The 11,978-nt window shown below is 37.1% G+C and overlaps 1 protein-coding gene and 1 long non-coding RNA gene across 2 annotated transcripts; one reads left to right on the top strand and one right to left on the bottom strand.

Annotated features, from left to right (window-relative positions):
* Positions 1-3,488: 3,488 nt before the first annotated feature.
* Positions 3,489-3,935, bottom strand: LOC117630411 (glycine, alanine and asparagine-rich protein-like). Its single transcript, XM_034363142.1, has 2 exons — positions 3,863-3,935; positions 3,489-3,790 (listed from the first exon to the last, which is right to left on the bottom strand). The coding sequence occupies exons 1-2, from the start codon at positions 3,933-3,935 to the stop codon at positions 3,489-3,491; spliced, it is 375 nt and encodes a 124-aa protein (XP_034219033.1).
* A 2,426-nt stretch (positions 3,936-6,361) lies between these two features.
* On the top strand, positions 6,362-7,129 carry LOC117633178. Its single transcript, XR_004586578.1, has 2 exons — positions 6,362-6,541; positions 6,863-7,129. It is a non-coding gene; the product is annotated as an uncharacterized LOC117633178 (long non-coding RNA).
* Positions 7,130-11,978: the final 4,849 nt, after the last annotated feature.

The raw sequence follows: 11,978 nt of genomic DNA, 5'->3' as shown, positions 1-11,978 counted from the left end.
GTTTTTTTTATTTTTTATTTTTTATATTGGTTGGATCTGAACCTGAACCTGAACCTTAAACTCTAAAATAAAGAGGTAATGCAAAACAAACTAATAAGTTTTCCTTTTTATTTACTAATAAATAGTCAAGATATATATAATTATAAAAAATTATAAAAAGCCTAATCAACTAGAAGAAAATATCATGCAATGACGCAAAATTTAGTTAAAGGCTAATTATTTAAGTCTTGACCTAGATCTTCCACAATCAAATAACTGAATGGCATATGGTTTTCATTTATAACATGAATGAAAAGATCAAAAATCAAACCTTTTACCAACAAAAGTTTATTATAATTATGGAAGATCCAAAGGGAAAAATGTACATTCACAAATAATATGCGAAGATCATCTGATGATAAGGGATGAGGTAGCTTACAAAAAGAATATCATCGAGAGTTGTTCTTGCTTATGCATTTGGTGCTTTGCAACTCTCTGTAATATGAGTGCGCTCTGTTCGGTTAAACATACTGAAAGGCCGGAATCGCCCACTAAACTGGAGTTATCGGTATAACAAATTCAGAGATAAACATCAAACCGCCACTCATGTCAACCGACCACAGTTGGCTCCCTGAACAAACGGTTTGGTGCGGTTTGATTTTGGTTTTTAGAACAAGGACGACAAATCACGGAAGAAGAAGGCTAGGGTTATCCAATGGGGTGGGCTAATTACTATCCAGGTGTCAAACTATTTTTAGGAAAAAAATAAGAAGAAATCGTGTATAGCTGTGGGGCTATGGTATTTATACGCGTTAAAAAAAGGACCACCTTGCAAAAAATCGAAAAAAGCGAGTATAGCCGCCCGACTATACTATTTTTAGAAATAAAAAATTCGTGTATCGCCGTGCGGCTATACTATTTATACACTTAAAAAAAGAGGTCGTGATTAGGCACCCATCATTCAAAAGATTTACCAATACATGTAAGAACCCAAAACAAAATATCAAAAAGAAAGAAAATATCTTTAAAAGGTAAGGAAAATATCTTTTAGCGAAATGACCAAATTGCCCTCGCATATTTTAATAGGGGAAAATTTGACTTTTTAATCGGGAAAGAATTTGGGAATTTGGCCTACGCCATTGCGTAGAGCGCGGCGAAAGGAGTTCGTAGACACGGAGTAGACCCGAATCGGAGCCGTAACGAAGAAGTTATGGTCTAAAAATCGCGAGGGGCAAAATGGTAATTTGGTCAAAAAGTCAGATATTTATATCACTCTCTCTTCTCTCCCCCGTCAGCCCTCTCTCTCTCCTCCCGCAGCCAAACCGCCCGCGACCTCCACCCATTCAACTCGTCGCCACGGCCACCATACTTGGAACCGATCTCCGCCGTGGGTACCGTTGGAACCGTGACTCGACCGCCGTTCTTTTCCGACCAACACCAGCCTCGGGGGTGCCGGAATCTGGCCGGAAAACCATGATTTCCGACGATGGTTCGTCCGAATGCCACCCGAACTTCCAGCTCAGATTTCTCCTCCGTTTCTCCACCAAATCGATCGAGTAAGGTATGGTTTTTGACCTATTTTTCGTGCTCTAGCTGATGGGTATATGGGCTTTGATCGATTTTAGCGTTAAGGGGTTCGATTTACGACTTGAAGTTTGGCCGAAACTTCGGCCGCTCGAAACTACCATTTCCGGTCACTTTTTGGGGGTGGTCCAAGAACAAAAGTGACTCCAAATGGGGTGTTTTACCTAGGGTAGGAGTTTGGAGTCTTGGTTCCGAGATTTTTCGGCCACCCGGTATCGCTTTGGACACCCAAAGCTGCCCGCGCGTGCTGGAGCGCGTGGGCGAGGGTACTGATATAATTCTGTGCAGATTTGTGACCCTCGTGTCGTCACGAGCGTGTGGGATTTCGCGGATCTCGATTCGGAGTCCGTTTGAGCCCCGAACGGATTTTCCATATCGCGCGATCCGTGAGTGCTGTGTCGTTAAATAGTCGGATCGAGCTGAATTTTGGATATGTCGGTCTACGTGATTTCAGGATCACGTAGGATTCGACGGATTGCGAATCGGAGTCCCGGATACTCCGAAATCGCGAACCCTGGGGCTAGGGTTTGAGTTTTAAGCGATAACGCGATTTTGGCCAATCCGACCGTCCGATTCGGACCAAATTCGCAGAACATGGTTCCCGTTGTGTGAGAAACCTTCAGGGAAATCCAGATTGGCCATCGGAGATTGTGGACCCAACGGGTCCCGGGTCGGCCGATCTGACAGTTATCGCTTAGCTGAGTATCGGACCTCCCAAAACTGGTCCAACTGTCCGAAAAGGCTAATGTGGGCATAGGAGTATTTTTGTAAATTGAAAAGCACGTATTTCTAGGAGCCGGGGGCAGGGTGTTTAGTTGAAATTCGTTTTATTTCAGCAGTTTATTAATTTAATCTTTCGGGGTAATCAGGCACCAGGAGCCCGACAGGATTTTAAAAGGAGACCTCTGAGGGATCGAAGTAGCTCGGACCATCTGTGAGTGGACCTTCTTTCATAAATCAGATTTCATGAATGAATTGATGTGCTTTTATATGAATTGATGTGCTTTTATATGAATTGATGTGCTTTTATATAAAATAGATTTTATAAATGATTTTATCTACATGAGTTTTATAAATGAGTTTATTTGAGATTGTTGACAGATGAAAAATTTTGGGATTGATCAAAATACAGAGGAGACTCTGCCGAATTTTCGGCAGAAGTCTAAGGAAATTTAAAGAGAAATTGAAGTAAGAAGGGTAAAAAGGTCATTTGTGCCCGACATTCGCCAGGTGTCGGACACGCACAGGACTTGACTCGAATTCCAAAGTGAAAATTGGGTCGGGTCCTGTCAATACAAGTGTAAATTCTCTGGCGTGAAGCTATCTCTAACCGCAGAGCATATCAATCAAAATGTACTGTTAATTAGGAGTACAATTTCAAGGGCATCTAATGTCCACCCAAATTGATAATTAATATCCCAGGGTAAGGGATGCTTGCAGCTGAAGCAATCATCTGGACTTTCCAAGCTATGTAAAGGATCCAACGGCAGAACCATTATGTGGGTCCCATGATATTTTCTGCTTCAAAATTTGGTTACTTCCGCAGGCACAATTGGCATGCATATAACTAATAAGATTTGTTGTGGCTTAAGCTAGTTTGGCTTTGAATTTGAAACCAATTGTATATATCAAAGTTGGGAAGGTGAACTACCTATTGCTTTTTACCTTTTTTTCCCACTTCCTACAACCACAACTCATCAAACCCATGTAGATGCTTCCTACCTATTGGTTTTAAATTCTCTATAAAAACCCAATGGAGGCTTTCTACTCTTCACAACAAGAAACAACATTTTAATTAAGAGATTTGCCTACAATACAACTGGCAGCTTCTTAAACTCAGCCATGGCTTTTCCCAAGCTTTTCTTCATTCTGTCTTTGGTGGTGATTTTGTCACTCTCAAACACCCATATGACTGAAGCAGCTCGCTACCTTTTGGACACACCGGCAGCAGCTCCACCTCCAGCATTGGCATTCCCTACAATCCCATCTCTGCCAAAACAAACACTGCCTCCATTGCCTTCAATACCAACACTTCCCAAGCCCTCAAACACCTTGCCTACATTTCCAACTGCGCCAACTCTGCCCAAGGCCACATTGCCTCCATTGCCCTCAACACCATTGCCTCCATTGCCCTCAACACCATTGCCTACCCTTCCAACTCTACCAAATCTGGCCACGTTGCCACCATTGCCCTCTACCCCATTGCCTACTCTTCCAACTACTCTGCCTCCATTGCCAAGCTCTCAAATGCCTTCTTTGCCAAAACCTTCCGCATTGCCTACGTTGCCCACAACACTACCTCCACTGCCCTCTCTCCAAATCCCAACAACAATCCCTTCTATCTCCACTATTGCATCAACAATTCCGACCATTTCATTCCTCTCCCCACCCCCATCAAATTAATTAAACCATTTGAGATTTGAGATATATGGATTGATCTCTTTATGCTTGCTAGGTCCTACAACTATCTAATTTCTTGTATTTCTCGTGTCAGAGAGCTTGTGAGGATGCTATTTTTCACGAATTCTTTCTTGTTGGGTTTCATGTATCTTCATGATATCTATATATTCTAGTGTTGCCTTTTTCTTTTTTCTTTTTTTCGGTTACAATAATAGTGTGTGTTTTGCATTCTGGCAATCTTGTTATAACTCTTGTATTATCAAAACGCTTATCGATTCATCCCGCCGCATAATCTTCGTCACTTTGTCATCGAACTGCTACTGGTCATGCCATGGACTATATAAAGTGGAAAAACAAATCAACAACAATTTCATTAACTACTGCCATTGCCATGGGATCCAAGTTGATCCCGACTGGCCATTTACTGACTAAATTAATCTACCCCCCAATTCCAATGCATTGAATAAACAAAAACCGGTTGGGTTGATTTCCCTTTAGCCTTTAACATTCCTATAACAACAAATTCCACTGCCTCATTTCCATTTTCATACGTAATTAATCAAACTACAAATTTACATCATATCCAATGCTCCAACATGGTGGCTCATCCATGTGTAGGTAATTACTATTTTAACTCAGTAATTGTAAACTAATTAAGGTATCAAATTGTTTAGCTCAGCCTAAGTAGTGATCTAATCTATAAGATTTGACGTTCTATATAGATCATGATGCTGGTTTTTCAAAAATTGTTTTATTTAAGAACACATGAAGAACAGTGCAACCCACTGCTCTCCTTAAACGAGCACCCAAAAATGAAATTGCATGTCTCGGTCCAAGAAGGAAACTTAAGGGCCCATTTGATAACTATTTCGATTTTAATTTTTAGTTTTTAGTTTTTAGTTTTTGTTCTAGAGTACAGAGGAAAAAAAGGGAGAATGAGAGTGGAGATGGAATTGAGAGGGAAGATGAAACGGGCATGGGAGGGAGGAGTAATAAAAGTGAAAAACTAAAACTAAAAAAACTGAAATCTATTTGAAATTATTTTCACTTTCAAGTTTTTGTTATATGGAGATATTGACACGCCTGCAAGTGTGGAAGCATGAACGTATCAAGGACTAATTGGTTTGAGGGAATGAGAAATGACCACATTCTAAAATGAATTTTAGAGCGGCCATTAAATCCCAGAAAACAGATTACTATATGACACATCCACAACCTGTACTGTGAAGGATGACTAGACATATCCTAACAGATTTTCTAAGCCAAATTTTTATTTTCAAGCAAACTAGAGGAGGTCCCTTCAATACCACATTAACTACTATTTAAATGCATGATGAATGATGCATGAAATTTACCTAAACCCTCAACCCAGAGGCAAGTCAAAAACGAATGTATTATATCCATATGTAAAATTTTCTATTTATTTTTCATGCTTACAAGGAGAATTGAATCACCTATTGTTTAATTTATATATATAGTCTCCTTTTATTGAGGGATCTCTCGAATAATCCAAACCGTCTATTTTTCAAATCTTCATTCATAGACCACCTTTACAATAAATAAGACAAATTGAAAATCATTAAAGCATCTAATTGCTAGCAACAATATATATGAACATGATGCTTCAAGAAAATACTACAATAACAATAATCTAATTGAGTAGTTAAAATGTTTCAGATTCAAGTGATTTTTTACATATTTGATCTTTGATGGAATATCTAAAAATTAGCCGGTTCGGATAATTGAAAAACATGTAGTGGGCCCTACAAGGGTATCCCTCACATAAATAAATAAATATATATATAATATACAGACAGCTTCCATTGAGGGATCCCTCAAATTAGCTTATTTGAGGGACACTTTTGTAGGGCCCACTTCGCATTGTATTTCACTAATTCAAACCATCTATGTTTTAGATAATCATTCAAAGATCATCTCTACAAAAAATCACTTGAATCCGATATCATTTGACCACTCAATTGTGTTATTGAAATTTTAATACTTTCTTGAAGTATCATATTCATTGATTTTGTAGAATACAATTGGATGTCGAAACGGTTTCAGATTTGGCTAATTTTTTGCAAGGATTATCTATGAATGTAGACTTAAAAAACATATGGTTTGGATCTTTAGAAAAAAAAAAATTTGTAAGGTACCGTGACTGTATATATATGGTCAGGATCGTAGGACACACAAAAAACCACACATTTATACACACATTTTTAATCCTTAGATGATTCACCATCCAATAGCTCAAAATGCATATGTCATTATTGTTTTTAAATTAAAAAAATCAATATTCTATTTTTACTTTTTGAAAACATGCGACAATCATTACTTCAATTTATCTCTCCTTGCGTGTGCCTCTTCGTTTCTATTGCTCTTCCTTGCACAGATTTCTTCCTTCCACAAACAACTCTCTCCCACTCCATTATTCTCCTATGTCTTCATCTCTTCCTTAAGCTTCTTCATCATTTCTTGTTGGACTTGTCGGAAAAGTGAAACCATTGCAATGTCGAAAGCTTCTTCATCATTAGTTGTGAAGTCATCACGCACCTCTAGCCCTCATCTCCATCAGGTCAGAACCATTATGTGTTTAGTGTCAATAGCTCTTTTGCATGCATATTGTCTTCTTCTTTATTTTATTTTTAATTTGAATCACGTAAATTGCCCCAAAACAACAGCACTTGAATTGGTGTCCTCCTTTCATTTATTGCATCAATTCATTATGAATTGGTATTATTAAGTTTAAGTCTAGAGTTAAATTAGTGGTAGTCTTAAATTATAAATCAGTAAGATGGAAAAAAAAAAAAATCAATTAGCCTGGAGCAACGGATGAATAATTATATAATTATTCTTTGAGTTATGACTGAATTTGGTTTGATTTCTTCATATGCAGATGGTTGGAGGGATACTAAATGGTTTGAGTTATGATTGAAGGGTTGTATTAGATATTTTCCTGGAGTATTTTATGGTTGCTGGGACTACTGATTCTATGGGTGTCGGGACTATTGGTTGCTGGGAGTACTGAGTATCCATGCTGAAAAAGAAAGAAGAATGTTGTGAACAGTTACTTTTGGTAAATGATTGATGGTTTGTTGCATTCATCAAGCTCTAATGTTGTTTCTGGTATGAGAAATGGAATTTTTAACATCATTTGACTTCACTAATGTGTGCAATCTATATGTTTATTAATCATGTCAACTCTGATGAATATGGCTGAAAAACAATGGTTTCAACTAAAAAAAATATATATATATTATGTTTTGGTGAACGAATAAGTTCATTAGAAGAGCCAAAAGCAAGGAGACAAGGGAGATCATTGGAGTGACATTGAATAACATTATAAAGCAACAAAAAGAAAAACAATCATGAAAAAGTGTGATGAGAAATTACAAAATTAAAAAATTTAAATGGTGAAGATAGATAAAATGAAACTACAAAATTGAAGAATTAGAAAAAAAGTCCGATGGATCGAAAAAAAAAAGTAAAAGAAAGCATAGTGGAGAGATTTTAGTATTATTCTTATTTATTTATTTTTGCCAAAAGAGTAGAGAGATTATTGAAGGGAAACGGGAAAAAAAAAAAAAAAAAAAAAAAAGTAATCACTAGCTTGCTAGTAACCTAAAAAAACAAAAAAAACAAAGCCTAAGATAATTGCGTAGCAAAAAGAGTAACTGAAGAGAAGAATAAAAGTGATGGATTTTGTGAAACCCAGCTAAAGTACCAAAGAGTTTTAAATGGAAAAAAAAAAAAGTCTTTGTATTTTCAAGAATGTAATTAAAGAGGAGAGAGAGTTGGAAAAGATAATCATGTGGTTGACTTATGTTTTCGAGAAAGTAATGAAAAAATATCGCTTTCCTTTTTAAATAATATCATATGCATTTTGAGCCATTGGATGGTGAATCATCAAAAAGTGTGTATAATATGTGATTTTTAGAGAGGACAAAGTTCCAAAATAGGTTTTGTTAACCAATTTTAAACTTGAAAGAACCTATCAACCTTTGATTGAGTGTGGTTTGGGTTCATCTCTAATTGGTTAACCAGATCTCTTCCTATTTGAATCATTCGTTTGAATCCGGAGTTTAGTTTTTAGGAGGAGATTGTCAAGGCCATCTCATTTCCAACCAACGAAAATGGTTGTTGTAGTCAAACGGACTTTCTTAGCCATACCCAACCAAAATGGTGATTGTATATGTAGTTCCCATGTTCAATAGCCAATTGGCTTAAGATTATTGGCTTGGCTTGCGTGAGTTTATTCTTCAGCCTTTCTTTTGGGTTAGTTTGGGTTTGAAACCAATTTATTCATCAACTCAGGGAGGTGAGCTAACTATTGCTTTTTTTCCCACTTCCTACAACCACAACTCATCAAACTTAATATAGATGCTTCCAAGTCCTCAAAGTCTTGACACATATTTTCTCTATAAAAACCCAATGGAGACTGTCTGCTCTTCACAACAACAAAAACATATTAACAAAGAGACTTGCCTATAGCCCTAGCAGCTCCTTCAACTCAACCATGGCTTTTCCCAAGCTTTTCTTCATTTCGTCTTTGCTGGTGGTGATTTTGTCAGCCTCAAGCACCCAAATGAGCCATGCAGCTCGCCACCTTTTGGACACACCAGCAGCAGCTCCACCCCCAACACTGGCAATCCCTACAATCCCCTCTCTGCCAAATCCCACTCAGCTGCCTCCTTTGCCTTCACTACCAACACTTCCCAAGCCCTCAAACACCTTGCCTACACTTCCAACTGCCCCAACTCTGCCCAAGACCACATTGCCTCCACTTCCCTCAACCCCATTGCCTACGCTTCCAACTGCTCCAACTTTGCCAAAGCCGGCCACGTTGCCACCGTTGCCCTCTACCCAATTGCCTACTCTCCCAACTACTCTGCCCCCATTCCCAACCTCCCTACCCCAAATCCCATCTTTGCCAAAATCCACATTGCCTACGGTGCCCACAACCCTCCCTCCATTGCCCGCCAACCCACTTCCCTCATTCCCCTCAACAATCCCTTCAATCCCCACCATTCCAACAACAATTCCATCGATTCCATTCTTCACCCCACCCCCATCCAATTAAACCACTTGATATATATATGCCATGGTTCTCCATGATTACTAGTAGAAGTATACAATCTAGTTTCTTGTCTGTGCTGGGGAGTCTTCAGAATATATGATTTGATGGTTTCTTCCGTTTGCTGGTGGCTTATTAGTGTATGTATACAGTATACTTGTGACAGAGAACTTGTGAGGGATGTTATTTTCCTTGAATTCTTTCTTTGTTGGGATCTTCTCGATATCTATTGTAGCGTTTGTTGTTGTATTAATTCTTGTTATGAATTATAGTATTATTATCAAAATAAAGGCTTATTCTTTATTATATATATGATCTTTGTTATGGAAACCTACTGGTCATGTCATGGACTATATGCAGTACCCAAAGACTCAGCAGAAAAAGGAGAATTTATATTATCTTATATACAATCAGATTCAGTAAATCGATAAAAGACGGCCTAAGTATAAATTTTCAAGCTATTGTGCTTCAAAGAACAAAAATGCATAGAAGATTTATGTAAACAATATATTACAAGCTATTTAAAATAACCATCAAATTATATAAATTTTTTTCACACAATATGATAACAAAAGTAAACACAATACGGAGTAAATGCATAGCATTGTCTCCAGCAACAACAAAACTTGCATAACAGCGCTGCTCGAAAGCAGGCGGCGCCACATGGCCGAAGTTTACATTTGAAATTAAAAGAACGAGGATAGATAATTTTGACATTAGGGCTTAAAGAAATAGGAGTGTTGGGATCAATAGGATTTTTCAGAATTGGAGTTTTGGGAAGTTTTCTAGGTCCATGTCTAGAATGTCGAACATTAACCAGAATCTTAGAAATTTCAGACGTCCTATGGATTCTGAAAATATCACCACCATGTGGAAGAGAGGAGCAAAGGCGAGATGGAGTTTTCGAAAGGGAGTGAGATGAGGGAACAGAAAGAGCCTCTTCACCATTAATGGCTTGCACTACAACCAGCGTATAAGTAAAACCAGTGTCACCCTTATCTTCATCATTAGCATATCCTTGTTCAAATATAACTATCATATATTCTCTCTTAAAGTTTTTGCGTTATTTGTAGTGTTCGTAACTCATGCATGGCTTCAAAACCATAAATATTAAATATTAAATAAAAAAACACAATTAGAAGGCTTAGAATCAAATTTTACCTTTCTTTGGGGTTATTGTCCTATGAGAAGTTTTTCCAAATTTTACCTTTCTTTGGGGACACTGTAATAACCAATTCACTACTTCATTATCTATCATAAGTTCGTCTAACAAAAAATAAACAAAAGGATCACCTTCATCTAATTAATTAATAATTTATCAATAAGATGTTAGTTGGATTGGTCCAAACGTTTGGTATGTTTCTAAGTGGTCCCGAGTTCAAGCCCTCATGGTACCCATGTGTGTGAGTTTCCCACCTCTCCTTTTTAACTTTTGGCAAAAAAAAAAATTCTAATTAATTAATAATTCATTCAACTTATATATTATCTTTAAGTAATCAATTAATATTTTATCTAGTTGTTGTTACACTTTCAATTAAGCTTTTATAAATTCGTGCATCATACTCATATAAATATGTATGTATTCTGTTTAAATATTTTAATTTTTCACACTTCTCAATTATACGGAACTATAGTTGTTTTTTAAACCAAACGTATTATATTTGCATTATTCAAGTATATATTTTTTATTATGTATAATTAGGGATGGCAACGGGTCGGGTAGGCGCCGGGTATGACAATACCATCTCCATTCCTGCTCTCCATCCCCACCCTCGTCCCTGAACCCATCCCCGTTTATTAGGTTTCGGAGAATCCCCGTCCCCATCAGGGGACTATCCCCCCATATCCGACCCGAATCCCTGATTTTTTTGCATAAAAAAATATTTATCATATATTTTAACATTAAGTTTCATATTACATTATCATTCAATACATCCAAATTAACTATAAAGTTCAACTCAACTATTCAAAATCACATCAATATGAAAATCCATAGAAAATTAGGAAGAATTAGGAGAGGGAAGTTAACTTAGGGTTAAACATAAATATTATAATTATATATTTATTTATTTAAATATAAACATATATATTTTCGGGTCAGGCTCGGGGATGGGGACGCCAATACCATCCCCTCCCCATATCCGTCGGAGATTTTTCAAGTTCGGGGATCCCCGTACCCGATACCCATTTAGCCCAGAAATCTCCCCCCGTTAGGGTCGGGGACTCGACGGGGACCCACCCCTACGGGATTTTTGCCATCCCTATGTATAATCCATGCATGTTGCATATATTTTCCAATTATTCACATATTTTACCCTCTTTCAAAAAATGAAAATAAATTATTTTAAAATATAACATAATGGTTGAATTTTTACCATATTTTTTTATAATAAAGAATTTCCAAATAATGCACATACAAATTTTATGTACATTTTCTCGGTCTGGTATTTTACTAAATACAAAGAAGATATATACAAAATGTGTTACTACTATGATCAAGCGAAAGTTATCAAATAAATTGCAAAATGTTAACACTGAAGATTTCATAATGTTCATCAAAGTTCTTGATCAATACCACCAGTTAGTTTATAATGGTACTTTAATGGTACCTTTTCCCAACTAGATATTAGTTTAATGGTACTTTTTTTAGAAGAAGATTTCATTCATAAATCAAAATAGGCATAATCGACACAAATATAGACTATAGTAGCCCTGTTAAAATCTTTCTAGGAAAACCACAAAGGACAAACCCAGAGTAGGAAAGAATACCATACATGCCATAGACTAACAAAATGGTCCAACTCAGGCCACTTTGGACCTCAACAAAGAACCAAAACAGAAAAATAAATAACCAAAACAAACTACCAAACTACTAGAAGACCAACACAAGAGACCCCACAATAGAGCTCACCAACACATCTCAAACTGTCAAAAAGCC

The sequence above is a fragment of the Prunus dulcis genome, chromosome 6 (assembly GCF_902201215.1).
Source record: "Prunus dulcis chromosome 6, ALMONDv2, whole genome shotgun sequence".
Classification (NCBI taxonomy): domain Eukaryota; kingdom Viridiplantae; phylum Streptophyta; class Magnoliopsida; order Rosales; family Rosaceae; genus Prunus; species Prunus dulcis.
The sequence above is the reverse complement of the archived record's forward strand: the minus strand, read 5'-3'. Positions and strand labels throughout refer to the sequence as shown.